Source organism: Hibiscus syriacus, unplaced genomic scaffold (assembly GCF_006381635.1).
Source record: "Hibiscus syriacus cultivar Baekdansim isolate YM2019G1 unplaced genomic scaffold, ASM638163v2 tig00001825_pilon, whole genome shotgun sequence".
In the NCBI taxonomy this organism is placed as follows: Eukaryota; Viridiplantae; Streptophyta; class Magnoliopsida; order Malvales; family Malvaceae; genus Hibiscus; species Hibiscus syriacus.
The window spans coordinates 689,629-709,719 of NW_024061893.1; the positions used below are offsets into that span (position 1 = coordinate 689,629).

The 20,091-nt window shown below is 33.7% G+C and overlaps 3 protein-coding genes across 4 annotated transcripts; 1 reads left to right on the forward strand and 2 right to left on the reverse strand.

Moving 5' to 3' along the window:
- Nucleotides 1–3,140: 3,140 nt before the first annotated feature.
- On the reverse strand, nt 3,141–4,845 carry LOC120135704 (vesicle-associated membrane protein 711-like). 2 transcript variants are annotated; one of them, XM_039151934.1, is made up of 5 exons: nt 4,785–4,845; nt 4,484–4,717; nt 3,928–4,118; nt 3,554–3,717; nt 3,141–3,385 (listed from the first exon to the last, which is right to left on the reverse strand). In XM_039151934.1, exons 2-5 carry the CDS (start codon nt 4,698–4,700, stop codon nt 3,298–3,300), a joined length of 660 nt encoding a protein of 219 aa, XP_039007865.1. In that variant the 5' UTR covers nt 4,701–4,717; nt 4,785–4,845; the 3' UTR covers nt 3,141–3,297. The 2 variants fall into 2 exon arrangements, with proteins under 2 accessions (XP_039007865.1, XP_039007860.1); XM_039151929.1 differs by lacking the exon at nt 4,785–4,845 and having other exon boundaries at nt 4,484–4,766.
- A 1,259-nt stretch (nt 4,846–6,104) lies between these two features.
- On the reverse strand, nt 6,105–7,676 carry LOC120135717 (adenine phosphoribosyltransferase 5-like). The gene is made up of 6 exons (XM_039151939.1): nt 7,323–7,676; nt 7,116–7,226; nt 6,744–6,836; nt 6,491–6,640; nt 6,345–6,403; nt 6,105–6,177 (listed from the first exon to the last, which is right to left on the reverse strand). The coding sequence occupies exons 1-6, from the start codon at nt 7,411–7,413 to the stop codon at nt 6,106–6,108; spliced, it is 576 nt and encodes a 191-aa protein (XP_039007870.1). The 5' UTR covers nt 7,414–7,676; the 3' UTR covers nt 6,105.
- A 2,586-nt stretch (nt 7,677–10,262) lies between these two features.
- On the forward strand, nt 10,263–11,928 carry LOC120136440. The gene is made up of 3 exons (XM_039152482.1): nt 10,263–10,496; nt 10,608–11,321; nt 11,539–11,928. The coding sequence occupies exons 1-3, from the start codon at nt 10,263–10,265 to the stop codon at nt 11,926–11,928; spliced, it is 1,338 nt and encodes a 445-aa protein (XP_039008413.1).
- The last annotated feature ends 8,163 nt before the right edge of the window (nt 11,929–20,091 follow it).

Genomic DNA, 20,091 nt, shown 5'->3' on the forward strand with positions numbered 1-20,091 from the left:
TATGTAATATGGGGGAACTATTGACTTTAATAATTTTGGTTAATTACTTGAAACACTATCAACCGTAGCGCCTAAAATATTATAAGTGATAATAAAATAAGTTAATGACTTATTTTATTATTAATATTATCAGCATATTAGGTTGGGCCTAATATATTATGAGAGTTTAAGCTGATGGAGCCTTAGAAATCTCACAATAACAAAATAATTTAATTACTTATTTTTTATTTATTAATATTATCAACATATTAGATTGCGCTTAAAATATTATCAAATTTTAAGTTGATTGGCCTTAGAAATCTCACGACAACAAAATAAGTTAATATTTATTTTGTTATAAATAAATATTAACATATTAGGTTGCGCTCAATAATGTTATTGTGAATAAAGTATGTTGCAATGTGAAATATTAAAGTTGCATTTAATGAAATCGATATCGATTTAATATGTAATTATATCTTTGGAGGGAAATTGTTTTTAAAATAAATATTGATACTACTATGATATGATGGTCGATATGATGTATCGAGATTTTTGATAAAGTTGATGAACTCCCCCATCAACCTACAAGTATCGATACTTTCGAATTAAAAAAAAATTCAAACAGTTTAGTTGTAAATATTTTACTGTTTACATTATTATTATACCTATAAAAAACCGGTAGTAAGTTTAACATAATAGGTTGCGGGTATTTTATTTTAACCGATAAAGTTGTAAATATTTTATCGTTTACATTATTATTATACCTTTAAACAAACTAGTAGTTAGTTTAACGTAATAAGTTGCGCCTATTTTATTTTAACTGGTTAAGTTGTAAATATTTTACCATTTACATTATTATTATACCTTTAAACAAACAGGTAACTAGTTTAATGTAATAGGCTCTTGCAAAGTATTGATACTTTTCCACAAGTATTGATACTTTCGAATTTAAAAAAATGGAAAATGAGAAGGCTGCAAAGTATCAATATTTTTCAAAAAGTATCGATACTTTTGAATTTAAAAAAAATATTTCAAGAGGTTAAGTTATAAATATTTTACCGTTTACATTATTATTATTATACCTATAAACAAACCGGTAGCAAGTTTAACGTAATAGATGACGCCTAATTTTTTTTAACCAGATAAGTTATAAATATTTTACCGTTTACATTATTATTACACCTATAAACAAACCGATAGCTAGTTTAACTTAATAGTTTGTGCTTATTTTATTTTAATCGGTTAAGTTGTAAATATTTTTATTGTTTACATTATTATTATTATACCTTTAAACAAACCAGTAGCTAGTTTAACATAATAGGTTGCATCTATTTTATTTTAACCGGTTAAATTGTAAATATTTTACCGTTTACATTATTATTATACCTTTAAACAAACCGGTAATAGTTTAACGTAATAGGTTGATTCTGTTTTATTTTAACCGGTTAAGTTATAAATATTTGATCGTTTACATTATTATTATATCTTTAAACAAATCGGTAGCTAGTTTAACATTGTAGGTTGCGCCTATTTTATTTTAACCGGTTAAGTTGTAAATATTTTACCGTTTACATTATTATTATACCTTTAAACAAACCAATAGCCAGTTTAATGTAATAGGTTTCACCTATTTTATTTTAATCGATTAAGTTGTAAATATTTTACCATTTACATTATTATTATACCTTTAAACAAATCAGTAGCTAGTTTAATGTAATATGTTAGGTTGCGTCTAGTTTATTTTAACCGGTTAAATTGTAATTATTATTAAACTATCGATATTTTTACAACGATATTTTAATGAAAAATTTCAAATAATTAACTTTTGATCTTAACTTGAACAATTTTTTCAAATAAACAAGTATCGATATTTTAATTTCCATCAACTTTCTCAAATGTTAAAGTATCAAACATAATAGAAAAAAATATTGATATTTTATCATTCATCAAATGCTAAAGTATCGACCATCATATCAAAATATCGATATTTTTTTTAAATTGATACTTTGCATTCTTCTCATTTTCTATGTTTTTTTTTAAATTTGAAAGTATTGATATTTGTGGGAAAATATCGAAACTTTGCATTTTTCTCATTTTCCATTTTTTTAAAATTCGAAAGCATCGATATCTGTAGAAAAGTATTGATACTTTACAGCCTTCTAATTTTTTTTAAAATTCAAAAATATTGATACTTGTGAAAAAGTATCGATAAGATACCCATTGTAATATAATATATTAGGTATAAGTTAACATTTTTAATTGCACTAAATCGATTTTATTAAGGTTCTTTTTAAATTTCCGATTATACCTTTTTTAGTCTTATATTAATTTACCTTTTCTTAGACAATAACTTGTATTGGGCTTTAAAGTGTATGTAGATTAAAATGATGCGAAATAGCCCCCATTGTAATGTACGGAAAAGATGAATGATTAATAAATAAAGGATCCTTTAAAAATTATAAAATGGGAGGAGATTGTTTATCAAGCGAGTTAACCGCGAGTTAAGTAATGCTAGACCTACACTCGTTAAAAAAATTTATTGTTCGATTTGGCTAGTAACATGTTAAGCTCATTAAAATTTTGTTCGGCTCGTGCTCGTTAAAAAAAATTAGTGTTCGACTCATGCTCGTTAAAAAAAATTAGTGTTCGACTCATTGCTCACGAGTTGGGTAATTAATATATTTTGCATATAAAATATGAATATGCCGGTGTAAATCACAGTTATAATATGTATGTACTTTTTTATAATAATAAAATGGTTTATTCTATTTCTTTGTTTCAATGTAATTTAGTTCTATTTTCTAAAAGAATTAAATCAGTTGTATTTTTAATATGCTTGCATTTTGGTCTAGAGATTTCATTGAGCTTCAAACGAAATGCCAGGAAGACATGCAACTGGTGCCCGCGAAAACACTCATGAATGACTTGCGCATAACTCCATTGATGTTTGTATTAGCTAAATCAACTTTATAGTATGCAAAATAAGAGTATCAATGAAGATAAGTATACTTTTGAAAAAAAAATATTTTCTATTTGTCTTGGAATAAATATGAATAATCAAGCATGTCGTCAAAGACAAATACCAACCAGTTTCAAGTTCCATGAAGAAACATTGAGTGCCGCATGAAAGTTCTAGCTCTTCACATAGGAACATTGAATAAACAAAAAGGTAAATACGACTCATTGCAGAGGATATTGTAACAGAAACATCCCCAAGCAGAGACTAGGAAAAACGAACAAAGTATATCGAAACGGAGGGAGAAGGGGCATGGGGCTGCAGACTGTGTTTGAATCTCTCAAACTGTTGACCCCATTTTAGATACAGGAAGGTAGCGTGAACCCGTGGCAAACAAAAGCAAGCATAATATAACCAATAATCAGGAGGGAGATTATGAGAGCAACCCTGCAATGTGCCGAGCAAGTCAGTAAGTGATCAATTCACACATCCTAGAATCACTGCAATTTCAAGGAAGTTTATGAGAAAATTATGCAGTTCTTAAGTAACTTTAACTTCCAAACTCAATGTAGTCATGTAAACATACAAAATACGGTTAGAGTTCAGAAATCATACGTAAACCGGACATTTCTCCACCACACTGTGTTTTTATAACGGCGCGATTGCTTTCTGAAGCGAAAGGTATTTCCTTGCATATTAGCAGTTTTGTCAACCAGCAATTCTAGGCGATCACCTCTCTCCAAAACTTTGTCGATGTTCTCTATCATAACACTTCGCACCTATTAGAGTAGAAAAGAAATCATTAGGCTATGGTCAAAAAGAAAATGTAAGTTGAATGCTCTTGAGCGAAAAGGCCATAATTGCAGTTATTTTAGGGCTTCCCTTAAATATAACATGCCAAATGATTGGAGTTTGGAAGCAGATCAAAATAGAAATTTTATTTTCATGCGAAGCAAAGAGAAAATAAGTTTCAAGCATTTAAAACCTACCTGATTCATTTCACCTCTTATGCGATTTATCCTATCAGCATTAGGATCATTGGAGTAATATTCCATTTGCTGGCTCAAAACCCTTGAAAATTCATCGTTCATGGCATAGGGAAGGGCTGAAAATACCGCTCGGCCGTATGTCCTGACAAATCTCTGGTGCATGTCTTCCAGAAATGCAAAAGGAATTCGCCCTGCAAAAAGTACAATAAACACATTCACCATTGCCAAAGAAAATGTTCATCAGCAGAAACATTGGACAAAAAGGGTTCTTAACAAAGAAGAGATCACACAGTAATTGCTAACCAAAGAATATTCTTAACTATGAATTCTCGATTTGATTCGTGAAAAATCAAAAGATTTTTTTTAACCATTTCCCCGTTCTAGAATTGAAATTGTACACTTGAACTTTAATCAATCACCTAAATTTATCTTATTTTTCCTTTAAATTGGAACAATCGAAAATACTTGGCGATTGAAATTGAAACGTAATCATGTCCCGTTAATCAAATATAGTTCAGCTTTAAGAAAAAAATAAAAGAAAAGATAATGGACTTACTTCCGGCACTTTCGTCTGCCATGCAAAGAACAGTGAGCCCATCGGTGCGTTTGACGTGGAAGATGTATCGATCTTGCGAATACGAAACGTTAATGTCGTTGTCTCCAGTTGTTTTCTCTAGAATTTGCTTGGCAATGGAGCTTGCGTTCGTCGACGCCGCCGTGAACTCCGCCAGCACCACCGATCCACGCGCAACCAGAGCGTACAGTATCGCCATCTAAATTCTTCTTTATATCGCTTCGACCGATGTATCCATGAACACAGTACCTTCTCCCTCACACTAAATTGATTACTTTCGCTGGATGCTGAACAAATTTACAGATCATTCAAAAAAAATGGAAACAAAGGCTGCCCCCATTGAAGTTCTCCTTCTAATCTAGTCGTTCAATTAATCAGCTTGTATAAGAACTATAAACAATGAAAAGCATTATTAAAAATTGAATTAAGGAAAGTGGAAACTTTTGGCATTGAGTTACGAAGATGGGACAGGTGAGAGGGGGACTAGTGGACTCCCAGAGTGAGCGCCTTTATTATAGAAGGAAACGAAGGAACGCGACTTGGCATTTTCTCCATCCACATTAGAAAACTTCGGCGTTCTATTAAACCCAACAAATTAACTATTTTTATTTTTTTTAAACAAACTCTAGGATTTAATCATACATCTCTTATTTTCTTGAATAAATGAATTATTAATTATTTATATTAAAATGTTGATATATATTTATTTAAATATATTCTTAAGATGTTTGAAAAACTAAAAGTTCGGCAAAATCAAATACTTGCGATGAACAGATGCCGTTATTTCACCTCCATTGCAAGGCAACTCCGACGTTGTCTGTAGGGTGTATCGAGTAAATGAGAGAATCGTCTCTTAAATTATTATATATATGTATTTAAAATATTTTCTTTATATAACCTATTTTCACCCATAAAAAATTAGTATAATTTTATGTCCCTCTCTATCTACATAAGAGTCACCGGTAATCAATCACACAACTGCATTACTTGTGAAATTTATGGTTCCGTCTATTCCAATAAATGTACTGCAGAGAAGATGCATCGTCTTGCACGCTACCGTGTTTTGAGTTTTGCAGAAGTGGGGAGGCAGTGTTTTATATTTCTCCCATCTGAAAGTTTACTTGAAACGCCGGTGCCCCTTGCTGCAGTACATGCGGATTTGAATTCAAATGCCGAATTCGGATACTTTGTTTGGCATAAACACATTCTGCATATTTGATCATTTAAGGGTGGAGATAAATCACAGTTAATGGCAAATAATGTGCAAGGAGAAACAGCATTTCTTCATTCACGATTTGTGGTTTGTAGATGGGAACATAATTTCAAGCCTTGGGAAAAAGATACACAAATCTAACAAGAAAAAAGAATCCTACAAAATGAGCCTTGTGAAGGGACAAATTCCCTTGGCCAACAATTAGGAGACGAAAATTAACCAGCAAAAAGCTGCTGTCGTTTTTTCTCTGCAAAACAGCAAGGAGATAGTCGACCATATATCAGTTACCAAGGTCCAACACACATACAAAAAATGACCACTAAATTCTACCATTCTTACAAGTATCGAGATAATATAGCTGCTGCAAATCCAGGATAGGAACATAAATACCTTAACAACAACCATCTATTTCCCGTGGTTCCACAAGGATATAGAGTGGCTTTCCATTAAGCCTGCGCTGCCCCTGAAAAATCCAACACAATCAACGCCATGCCATCGATCATTACTTTTCAATCCAGTTGGACAAATGCGGCATTGGAAGAAATTTCATTACCGCAAACATCACAAAGTTCTTTTTCAAAATCTTTCAACTTGTCACAATTTTTTAAAACCAGGGAGGGAAGGATTTACCTTGACCTCACGGAGCCCGATAACGCAAGCGCACTCGACAACTTCAGCACCAACACGTTCTATTTAAACAGTAACCTCATGTTATATGAGAGATTATGGTAATCATTCATAAACTTGAGAAGAAGAAGAAAAATGTCAAATTTTACCTAAGAGTCTTATGGCAGCTGACAGGGTTCCCCCTGTTGCGACCAAGTCATCAATAACTATAACACGTTCTCCAGGGGGGATAGCCCCGACATGCATCTCCAAACAGTCGGTTCCATACTCCAACTCATAAGCTTCAGCAATTACTTCACCTACATATATACAAATATAAGCAGTCGGTTCTGTACTCCAATATAATTACACATTTTTTAAAAGCTATCCAGATTTTCAGCCCTCGCTGATACATAACACCACCTGGTAATTTTTTGGGTTTTCTCAGAGGAACAAACTTCGCACCAATAGCTAAGGCAATTGATGGACCGAACATGAATCCTCTAGCCTCGACTCCTACAGATAAATTTGCAACATTAAACTCAGAATTAAAGAAAAGCAACCCGAAATAGTAATAAGAGAAACGATAAGGATAAAACAGAACTACGAGAAAATAATAGTCGAGGGTAAAAAGACCAGTTCACTGAGGAAATTATTTCCTAAAGAAATATAATTATTACAGAAGTAAAAGTACAAGCAGAAAACACGGAAACAAAATTTCAGTTTTAACTATTTTTTTTTAAATAAGAACCAGAGAAAAGGGTGTTTGAGAAGAAGAGACAAGATGCAGAGTACCAGCTATTACAGAGATATCCATGTCTCTGTAGCGATCGACAAAGATGTCGATGGTATGCTGGAACGCTTTGTGATCCAGCAGCAAGGTTGTTATATCTTGGAACATAATCCCTACATACCATTCAAACAAGCAACGAGATTAATCAAAGATCCTCTAAGAAAACAAATTCAATCTCAATAACAAAGAAATTCTGTATTAAAAAAAACCTTGTTTTGGGAAGTGAGGAACCACTCTAATGGCGTCAGATATGGCTTGTAGTCTTGGGTCACCCTTGAGTCCATTCTCCGCTGCAAACATTCTTCTTCCAACTCTGTTTTCTCCTCTGCGATAATCTCTTCAATGGCTAAAGCAAAGAATTGTGCCCAAAGACAAAGAAGCAAAGAGTTTATAATATCGGGGTCCCCTCTTTTCACTTCAAGGCCCGTCCAGTAATGAATCGGACTCTTTTGGAAGGCTTTCGTTTCTTTTCTTCTTTGTTTGGATTCTCCCTCCTAAAACTTGACTAAAAAGATCTAATCTTTCTTTCTCCCCAGTGTTGATGCTGGTGTGGTGTGTGTGAGAAGAGAGGGAGAGGGTAAGTGCATTCAATACTACAATTATTTGTCTATTTATGCTGGCCAGACCCAGGCACCATTGCTCCAGGTCACTGTTACTTATCACGCTGCCTTAAAGGCATGTGTGTCACGCGCTTCACGCATTACTCATGCTCCCCATTAAATTCCTTTATAGCGAATCTGATATCAATATTTAATGCCCTTTTAACATGTCCACGTTCCTCGATCTTGTGTTATTTACCTACACTTAAAAAAAATCATATGCTCCATAAATGTTAGTTGAATTTCGATAAAATATAAATAAATAAATACTAGTTGAAAATTGTCTAATCATTAGTGTTATTTAAATGATTTAGATTTTGTGTTGAAAAAACATTTGAGATTCTGTTTAAGATTGACCCTTTTATAGTTCAAAAATGTTTGCTAAATTACAAAAGAAGAGAACGGACGAACTTTGACAGAAGAAAAAAGTTTTCATTTTAATTTCCCTATCTTTTCAACATTACGAGAGTATTGCATATGTCAAATAAAAATAATAACTTATTTATATAAAATTCGTTCATCTGATTATCATTTTATTTAAGTACGATGATAATTTTTTATTTCTAAAATAAACTTATTTTTTGACGAGACGCAATGACTAGTAAGGTTTTAATAGTAAAATAAATTAAAAAGTATTTTGTCGGCGCACGATAAGTTTTCTCTGGGTGTACGTTAGTAGAGTTAACGATTTCAGGGTTCTTCGTTGTGTCTCCGACGTTCCTGGGTGTTCTTTCATCTCTTTCACGGAGTCTTCTCTTTGCTCAGACTGCTTTCGTCTCCCTTTCTGCCTCACATGAAATCCCATGGATTAGAGAAAGTTATTTGGATGTTCTGAAGGTCACAATTTGGAATTTCACCCCCTAGGGTTTGCGACGGTACCACAACAGTTCATCCCCTAAAAGAGGTGCTTGATTCTGGAATTAAATAGTGGAACCTTTCTCTCGTGGGATAATTTCTTGGTCCTGCTCCGAGCTTCTCTTAATTGCAAAGAATTGTTAATAACTTGTGGAGGAAAGCTACGGTGGGTGCGCAAGTCCAGGTGAGTATTGCTGGAAACAATTTATATATTTTCTCATTCTCTTCTGCTACTGCTCGTGACTGGGTCCTTGAAAACGAACCTTGGCATGTTTTGAACAAGCCCCTTATTTTAAGAAATTGGGAACCTAGTCTTCAAAAGTTAAGTTTCGATCTTTCTAGCTTGGCTATTTGGGTTCACCTCTACAATATTCCCCTTGAGTTATATTATCGCTTAGGACTCAACTATATAGGTAGTGCAATTGGCATTCCACTTTTTATGGACACAGTCACTGCTTCTAAAACATACCTAGAATACGCTAAACTCTGTATCAAAGTAGGAGCAAATGACACTATTCCTGATCATGTTGAAGTGGAATTAAAGAATGGAGTAAAGGTCTCAATAACAGTCGAAGTTCCTTGGATGCCAGCTCGGTGTAATTATTGTAATATTTTCGGCCACAATGAAAAAGGTTGTATGCAATCAAAAAATTATGTTGCTGCAAAAAATCTAATTTGGAGGAAAAAAGAGAAATCTACAAGTGTAGTCGAGACAGAACCTTCAGTTGGTGGAATTGAACTGCTGCAAGAGAGTAAAATCAATTGTACAGCTGAGGATGATTCTGCCAAAGGAAGAAATGAACAAATTGAAGATCAACAAGATCATACTGTCTCTATTGCAATTGATTCTCAAGTCAAATATCTAACAAAGGAAAGCATAGAGCAAAAAGAGGCTCATCAAGCCCTCTCCATAGTGGATCAAACCCAAATGTAGAAACTTACAAGAACAAAAGTGAATCTTCCTCGACCATTCCTAAAAAAGGATGAGGAAGGTCTGCCAAAGAGAAATCAAAAATAGATATTTAAGGTTCCTCAAACAGATTCCAGATTCTAAATGATACTGAGGAAATTTCTCCTGCTTCAATGAAAATTCAGAAAAAACCTCGAGCTTCTTCAAAAGGAGTAGCTGCCATAGTAAAGGAGCTTAAGTCGAAAAAGAAAGAAAAACAAGATAGCCAAAAGAGTTCTGTTGTTGGTGGTGGAGGGGATAAAATGGAAACTCCATCCCAATAAACCTAGTTTTTTAGAATGTAAGAGGACTCAACTGTCCTCATAAGCAAGCAAAAGTCATTAGAAGAGCTAACCAAAATAAAATTGATGTGTTCTGTTTGATGGAGACAAGAGTGAAGGAAGAAAAGTCTGTAATTATCTTAGGATACAATTTTTCTGGCTAGAATGCAGAAACTAACTATGACCAGGCCTTAAATGGTAGAATATAGATTCCTTGGAGGAAGGATTTGGACTTATCGTTAATTCAATCTTCAGACCACTATATTTCTATCCGAGGGAATTGCCATCTCTGCAGTCTATGGAAACAATGACGGAATTACCATAAGACTTCTCTGGCAGCATTTACGCGACCTCCAATCTACTGTTGGCCTTACTCCATGAATTATTGGTGGAGATTTTAACGTTATTCTCCACTCAAACGAAAGTTCAGACTATGACCTCATTGGCCCTTTATTTACTTCAAACATGAGAGATTTTCAAGAAACACTCACTGATCTTGACCTTTTTTATCACCCTTTTCTTGAACCAACGTACACATGGAGTAACAAGCAACAGAGCACCTTCCTTGCAAGGAAACTCGATAGAGTTCTTGTTAACCCTCAATGGGTATCCTCTTTTAAGGACTCGCACGTTGAATTCCAAGCCCCTGGTACCTCTGACCATTGTCTTGCTCAAGTCTGGCTCTCTAAAGAAGCTCAAGTTGATCGACCTAAATCGTTTAAAATTTTCAATTATTAGACCCATCACCCGAGTTTCATGGAAGTGGTTAAACAGTTATGGTCTAGATCTGCCAATAGAAATCATATGCAGATTCTTTTCTCTAAACTTAAGAGATTGAAATTTAGCCTTAAGAACCTCAATCACATATGCTTTAGTGACCTTCCAGCAAGGGTAAAGCAAAAGAAAACCGAGCTAGAGCAGCAACAACTCAAAACATTAAAGGGAGAGGAAGACATCAAAAATGAGATATCCCTTCAAAACGAATTGAAAAACTTGGAGGAAGCTGAAACATTGTTCTTCAGACAAAAAACAAAGATTCAATGGTTGAAGGAGGGTGATAAATGCACCAGATTATTTCATTCTGCAGTTGTTTTTAAAAACAAAAGAGACACAATTCGCACTCTCATTGATGAGAATGGTAACTGGCTTGAAACCTATGACCAAATGTCAGCTGAGGTGGTTAAATTCTTTTCCAATTTGATAGGCACTGTTGATCCTACAGTCAAAGAAATTTCCACAAACCAGCTGAAGGACTTAATTCAGTTTTCCTTTTCTGTTGACAAGGCTGAAGCTCTTGTGAAGAATATTACAAAAGAGGAAATCAAAGATGCTTTTTTCAGCCAAGGCAATGAAAAAGCTCCGGGGCTTGATGGGTATTCCCCTCACTTTTTTAAATCCACATGGCCTATTATTGAAAGAGATGTTGTAGCGGCCATCTCCTATTTCTTCACTGATTCTTATCTCTGTCCCGCTTTCAATGCTACAGTTATTGCATTGGTTCCTAAAATCCCAAAACCAAGTAAGGTAAAGGACTTTAGGCCAATTTAATGTTGCTCTGTGGTGTATAAAGCCATCTCTAAGATCATTGTCAGAAGACTAACAACTCTCATGCCTGACTTGGTTACACTCAACCAAACCACTTTTATTAAAGGTAGGAGCATCATTGAAAACACCCTTATTGCTCAAGAAATAGTTAGAGGCTACAACAAAAAGAACTTATCTCCCATATGCTCTTTGAAAGTTGATCTCCACAAAGCTTTTTGTCAACTGGATTACCACTTGCTTCTCAACGGCAAGTTACTCTATTTCTGTCAATGGAAGCTTGTATGGTTACATCAAGGGAGCTAAGGGCTTAAGACAAGGAGACCCTATCTCTCCTTTACTATTTATTCTCTCTATGAATATTCTTTCACGACTCTTTAACTTGGATGCTTTAAGAGGTGTGTTCGGTTATCACCCCAAATACAAAAACATAGGTCTAAAACATCTATCCTTTGCTGACGATCTTCTCATCTTTTGCAAAGGGAATGAGGAATCTGTTATTAGTGTCACTGCTGTTTTAGATTACTTCTACGATATTTCAGGCGTTAAACTAAATACTTCTAAAAGTGAGTTTTTGTTGTTGGTATGACTACTGGAGTAATTGAGAACATTAAATAAACTTCTGGCTTCAACTTAGGTTCTCTGCCTGTAAGATACTTAGGTATTCCTCTGATCACTAGGAAAATCTCAGAAAAGGATTGTGTGGTCCTTATAGATAGCATAAAATCTAGACTGCACCACTGGTCCACAAAAAACCTTAGCTATGCAGGAAGATTAGAGCTAATCAAGTCTATGTTGTCCAGTATCTCTAATTTCTGGTGTAGACAACTTTTCCAACCAAGTTTCGTCTTAAAGAAAATAGAGCAACTCTGTTCCCGTTTTTTCTGGAAAGGGTCCGAAAAAGCTGCTACTGGAGCAATAGTGAGTTGGAAAAATTTATGTTTCTTGAAATCAGAAAGAGGGCTCGGGGTCAAGGATATGAAATCCTGGAATAAAGCTTGTATGATCTCAGTTAGTATAAACATTCTTGTTGGGGAAGGATCCCTCTGGATTGCTTGGCTTAACCACTATGTTTTTAAGGAGAAATATTCCTGGTATGTGGACATTAAAACCTCTGCTAGTTGAAGTCTCAAGAAACTCCTTAAACTCAGAATCGAGGCTCACCAAGTTCTTACTCCAGCTGATAGTAAAGTTAGTAAAATATGGGACTCTCTTCGTGAAAAGAAGGTTAAAGTCCCTTGGCAGAAACTGTTATGGTTTCCCCTGCATATTCCCAAACACAGCCTGATAACTTCGATGGCTTTCCTCGATAAGCTCCCAACAAAGGACTGATTGTTGCGCATTGGACTCATCAACGAAAGCCATTGTGTTCTCTGCAATTCTGATCTAGAAACTAGAGAGCATCTTTTTTTCAAATGCTCTACTACTGTCACCATTTGGAAAGCAGTGTTTTCACTGTCTGGATTACAATTTCCAATCTGTTCCTGGGAGGTCTTCATGGCACGGGCCTGCTCTATGTGGAAAGGAAAATCATTACTCACGGTGGTCATGATATTAGCTCTCAATGCCATCATTTACATGATTTGGGAAGAGAGAAACAAAAGGGTGTTCCAAAGCCGAGCAAAGTCTGCAGAAGCAATTATAAAGGCCATTAAAGATACTGTTAGTCTGCAACCTAGGGGAAATTTTCAATAGAATAGATAATGTTAATATTACTATATGCATTCATTGGGGTATAGAAGATCATTGATTCTTTTGTAAGTATTTGTTTTTTGTTTCGGATCTCTGATTGTAATTTTGTATCTGACTATGTTCTTTGGATAATATAATCTGACTTATCCAAAAAAGGTTTTAATTAATGTATTTGTAAATTGAAGTTGAGCTGGTATGTAATTATTTTACAATTGGTGAACGAACGCTTTGTTATAGAGTATCTTAAAAATAATGAGAAAGGTTTTTTATTTGATTTGTCAATGATTTTGTCTAGAAGAAAATGAACACTTAACTCTACATGTTTGGTTTTGGCCTGGAGGATCAGATTGATAACCGAGGTAGGTTTGTGTTGGTGTTGTCGCACCAAATTTTGACAACTTATTTGAAAATAATATAAAGCTCATCTAACACTAATTTTAATAATATTATTTTAGACGTAGAATCAATTATATTATTGTGTTATATTTATGTTATAGATCGAGAGACCGATTTTTGTATCTTAGATCTTTATAAGATAATAATCTGAAATGAGAAAAAATACAAAATTTATATATAAAACAACCATCATCTTAATTATCATCACAATCAACATCACAATAAATAAGAAAAGTTGTACTTAAATTAGGAATAAAGACTAATTTATAGTCTAATATACCTTTCAAATATTTTAAGACAATTTTAATTGTAATTCAATGGTTATCGTGAAATGGTGCCGATATAGAATGTTGTTTTAAAAAATAAATATTCAAACATTAAATGTTTTGCGGTAAAGATTTAATTTTGTTTGTCAAGATGTATTTTATCTTTAATCTTATAATTGTAGGTATTTTCATGTAAACCTTTGGCGTTCCATATGCTCCGCCAAACTAAAGAGGGATTGGATCCAAAAGGAGCTTGAAGAAAATATAAGTTTGGAAAATATTTAGACATAGTAACCTTCCCACAAGTGAATTAGGTTTAGAAATAAAACGCCACCCCTGCTTCGCGAGAAGTGCAATATTAAACTTACAAAAATCTCTAAAGCCCATACCCCTTTTATTTTCAGGCTTACAAAGCACATCCCAAGTACACCAATGGATGTCCTTCTTAGCCAATTGTTGCCACCAATATCTAGCTGTGGTGACCTCTAATTCTTTACAGAAACTATTAGTTAAGAGAAAACATGACATTCCATAGATGGGGATAAGTTGGAGCACATATTTGATGAAAATCCCATATCCTCCAATTGATAAAAGACGAGTGCTTCAGCTTTGTATTCGCCAATTAAACTTATCTTTCAATTTGAGAAATGATTTCTTCTTCTCGCAACCAACCATGGAAGGTAAACCAAGATAATAACCAAGGTCGTTAACTATTTGGACCCCAAATTTTGGCAAACATCAAAAGCAATCAAAACAGCCACAAATGGGCTGAAAAATATGGGATTTCTCAAAATTGATATGTTGACTAGAATAGTCTTTAAAAATGGACCTCACCTTCATTTGTTGTCCCGAAAATGAGGCTATCATCAGCAAAAAATAGGTGGGTAATCGGAGGTGCACCTCTGGCTATTATCACCCCTTTCATCCAATTATTTATAGTGGTCGTATGAATAAGTGAAGAACGATCTTCGCTATAAATTAAAAAATTATTGGCTGGGTGGGTTACCATGTCAAACACCACGCGATGGCTGGACTTTATCACCCACATTTCCATTCACCATTATGGAATAAAACACAAAGGTCATGCAATTCATTATACGCCGAATTCAACCTATGCATAACCCCATTTTATACATGATTGATTTAATAAAGATACACTCGACTCGATCATATGCTTTGCTCATATCAAGTTTTAGAGAAAATAAGCCATGTTTTCCTGTTCGTCGCTTCTTAATAGAATGAAAGACTTCATATGTTCCCATGACGTTATCAATGATTAATCTGTCAAGTATAAACGCACTTTGGGCTTCATCTATACACTGATTGAGAATAGGTTACAGTCTATTGGCCAACATTTTGGAGATGATTTAGAGAAGTACATTGCATAAACTGATTGGACGAAATTGAGACACGTTTCTGGGATTCTTGATCTTTAGAATAAGAACAATGCGAGTGTGATTCGGTTCTAAGAGATTATTTAAGATTTCAGTACAATAGTTGGACACATCAACTCCTAAAATGTGCCAAAATTTTTGGTAGAAAATGACACCCATACTATCTTCCCCTGCTGCTTTCATAGGGTTCATGGAGCGAAGTGTTGCAGTAACTTCTTCATATGTAAATTATTTCATCAGATCATCATTCATAGTAGAAGAAATACAATGATTGATACCATATAAAGCCCCCTTATTAACGTCCAAATTGGAAGATTTGAAAAGGTCTGAAAAAATAGTTCATAGAAATAGTTTGGATAGCCTCCTCATCCTCATAAAATTGGCCATTATTTGAAACCAATCCCTCAATTCTATTATTTCGGTGCCACTGGCAAGCAAACTTATGGAAGAATTTTTTTTTTTGTCCCTATTTTTGAGCCAGTTTGCGCACGCTCGTTGTTCTTAGTTCCTCTTTGTCTAATTCTAAATTAAGGGCGAATTTTGCATCAATTATTTCACCAAGAGTCTCATCAGAAAATGGTTGGTCATTAAGGGCTGCAAGTCTCTTTTTAAGGGCATTGATTGATATATTATTATTCTTATTGATTTTCTTGAACCATCCATCCAAAGCATAACATATTTAACGAAGACGTTCAGGTACTATTCCAAAGGTAAAATTCTAGTGTTTCCTGACTTCGGCTTCACAAGAGTCTTTCAATAGCCTGACGGCTTCAAAACGAAAGTGTCAAACTATACCGAGAATATTAAGTGGGAGGTCTGAATTGATAAGAACAGGACAATGATCCGAAATTGAATGTGTAAGATGGTCCACCCGATAATTTGAGAATTTGTTCAACTATATTTGGGTCACCACTGCACGATCAAGTCGTTCCCTAATATTGTTTGTTGAAATGTGACCTCTCTCCCAACTGAATCAGTTTCCCTTATAACACAAATCTTCTAAGTTACATTCAAGAAGAACGTTACAAAAATTATCTATTTACCACTCACTTCGAAGAAGACCTCCATGTATTTCAGCTAAGGAAAGGATCTCATTAAAATCTCCAAAAACACACCATGGAATATCTGGCGAATCATTAAGTTGTTCAAGAAACTGCCATGAATCCATTCTATTACGTACTTCAGGAGCACTGTAGAATCCCGTCAATCTTCATGATTTTCCATCACCACCTTTGTCAATCATAACATCAATGTGCCTGTCCGAATATAAACGCAAAGAAATCTTAATATTACTTTTCTAGCTAAAAGATAAGCCACCACATCTACCTATTGAATTAACATAAATTCCATTTGTGTAACTGCAGACTCTTCTAACGTGCTCAATCTTTCATTTCTGAAGTTTCGTTTCAATTAGGAATACTACAGGGGGATTAACTTCTCCAACATGTTTCGGAGATGATGAACAGACCGGTCATCCCAAACCTTATACGTTACAACTTAATATTTTCTTTGTGAACCGGTTGGCCCGTTGAACGGGACCTGCGATGAATAGAAAGGCTCATCATTCAAATCCTCTATCACGGAAACACCTGGAGAGGAAATTTGGATACAAGGGCATTTAGATCTATTCACATGAAGTAACGAGTTTTCTCCTCCTCTGTCATTGCAGTATTTTGGTTAGTATTTTCATATCTAATTTCATGAATATTAATCCCATATTAATTGCTGCCATTTTGTTGATTAGATGTTGAATTTGCGTCATTAAAATTTTCTTGATTGATTACTTTGTTTGACGTTGGAAATTGAATTCTGGTATCTTCATACATCATGATAGATTTATTGTCATCTAAATTTGAACTGTAATATATTGTGCCTTGATTTGTAGCTGTGATGGGGTCAATCCCACCAAATCCGAAATGAAAATTTGGTCGATAATTTAAAGCATATGTCCCCTTCTCTCTCAGCCATTTACTTTGCGGCAGAGTTGATCTTCGTCGATGAGCATAGAGTGAGGCATCGCATTCCAACGGTAAGTCTTGATTATCAATTTCTAATCGATTTTGTACCATCTCAAACTATGGGTTAGTGATTAAATTGTAAAATTTCAGAATTTGTTGATTTAAGTGGAAATGTTGAATATTTCAATGATTTATTTGTGGATATTTCCTGAAAGTTATTAGTAATTATTAAAAGAATTAAAGGGCAAAATGGTCATTGAACAAATAAGAGAATAAAATAAGATTTGAGGTTATCTTATAACCCACGTGGAAGAGAAATATGGGAAACAAATGTTTCCAGACATTTCTCTCATCTTCTTCTTCCTCCTCCCGTAAAGGCTCCAAGGCAAAGGTGAGTTTTCTGGTTAATCAATTATTTGTTGATTTTATGAGTTAGTTTTGATCATTATATGATAACTAAGCTTAAATAAAGCTTAAGTTATCTTAAAATCAAAAGATGAAGAAGTTATGAAAGATTAAAGAGAAGAAGTTTCTAAATGAATTTTCGGGTTGGATTTGAAGTTAAATTTGACGTGTCATCAGTTTAATTAAGAGATATGAAGTGATAGAATTGAATTTAGAGTATATTGAATATTTGGTATGATTATTGAAGTTCATAAAGAGGAGAATATTTTGAGGTTTAAGATGAGATAAATGAGTAGAAATTAATTTAAGTATGTATATTTGAGTTAAGAATATGAAAGGGAATCAAACATGAAGAATTTAAGTTGATATAGTGAATTTTCGTATATGAACAGTGAATTTCTGGGCTTGAACGAAAAATTTTGGATTATACAGGGGGTACAGATAACCCCTGGGGGGTATCGATTCCCCCTAAAGAAATTTTTTTAGAATTTTGGTTCATTAAACCGGCTTAAGTTATTAACATCAAGTTTAAGGTTTAGGCTTCTGATAATTGTTTTGAAATGTTATATTTATGTAGATATTGAGCCTAAACAAGTTTCGGAATAATCAAAGGATTATGATCGAATCAAAGCAATGCTAAGGTGAGTGCAATTTAATTTGTGCTTATGTTATAGAATGAACATTGGCTTCCGATGAGCCAGTGATGGAGTTATTATGTTAAGAAGTAACTCTTAAAATGTTATGATATGTTTGACATGTTGTTCTATGTGTTGTGATATATATAGATATATGAAATAGAAGATTAAGTGAATGAACATAGATGAGATATAAGAATAAGATATGCATAAAATGATATGAGTTATATAGGAAATATATGTGAATAAAGTATGTGATAAGGATATAGAGAATGAAATGAATGACATGAAATGTATGTATGCTTGATTATATGAGTGAATATGTTCTTGTAAATGCTATGTGGCTTACGTAAATAAATGGAAAGGTGAGATAAAATAAGTTATATGAGGTGAATGATATAATAAGAAGCTATGTGATAAAAGGTTATGGGTTTATACGATATAAAAGTGTATATGTGAAATGACATGATAGGTGATAAAACCGTAAGCCTATATGAATATGTGATATGAATATAATATATGTGATGTATGTGAAGCATATGAGATAAGACAGACATATGTAGTTATATGAGACGTGATATGAAAAATATGAGAAAAGGAATATGTGATATGTGACAGTGAACCATATATATATATATATATATATATATATCAATATGAAAAATAATATAAGCTATGTGACATGATCTATATGATTACATGAATATGCAATATGTTATACATGTTATATAATATGAGATAGATGTTTACACATATATGTGGTATGTGACAGAAGAGAATAAATATGTAATTACATGAAATGTGATAAAGAGTTATGTGAAAGAATGATGTGATATGAATATATGAATATGTGAACTATTATAAATGATAATGCCAATGTTATGTGATATGAGAACTAGGGGTATAGTTGGCATGCCAAGAGTCGAGGGTTTACCTATATCTTTCGGGACATATGAACAATATACCTATATTCTAAGGAACATATAGACAGTTTACCTAGGTTCTTCGGGACCTATGGATAGTTGTCGAGGTTCTTTATGACCTCTGGATAGGTCATTCGGGACATTTATACGAGCTGTGGTGATAGCATAGTGGTGCACAACCTCAATGTACTCACATACCTTAAGTTCTCATAGGTGTACATGGGCTAATAAAGAGATTAAATAAATATATTGAATGTGATATGCATATGTGGTTTGTTATATGGAATAGATCACAGGATTTATGTAATGGTGTATTGCTTGGTTAATGCATGATACGTTATGTATAAAATTGTTAAATTATAAGGATTAATACTAATGAATATGAAATGTTAAACATGTTGATAAGGATATATGTGCATGTGGGTATATGTTACAGAAATGATATATGTTTTATATGATATGATCGTAATAAATGTTCATGCATTTGATATGAATTATATGATATTAAGTGTATTTCTTTATGAAATGTTTTATGGTTTCCATTATATGTGTATATGCCTCACTAAGTCATCGACTTAGCGTGTGATTGTTTCACACGTAGGTTTGGTAAGCGAAAAGAGAAGTAAAGAGGAACGAGAAAGGTCAGTTCTCCTTACCGAAGATCAGATCAGAAATGTAGATCGAATTACATGTATTTTGTTAGAAAGAATTTAGTTGGCATGTAATAAAAATGATTTGTATTAGATACACTCTGATCGAGTTTTGGAAATGTTTTAATCGTATATATGTAAAAGATAAATGTATAATGATGAAACCTTGAATTTTTATGAATTTATACATATTTTACGAAAGTACTATAGTAGGGTATCGGTTCCTTGTAGAAGGGGAATCAGTTCCCCTATGACAATCTGGAAAATTTTAACATTTGGGTACTGTAGCAGTGTACTGTTCACGGTACTGTTCATACCGTATTTTATTGTTCATAAATATGTTTTTGCCTCAAAATTTTATAACAAACACAATTCAACAATATATAATCGTATTTTCTTAAAATGAGTTCAAATGTTTTAATATTTTGTGATA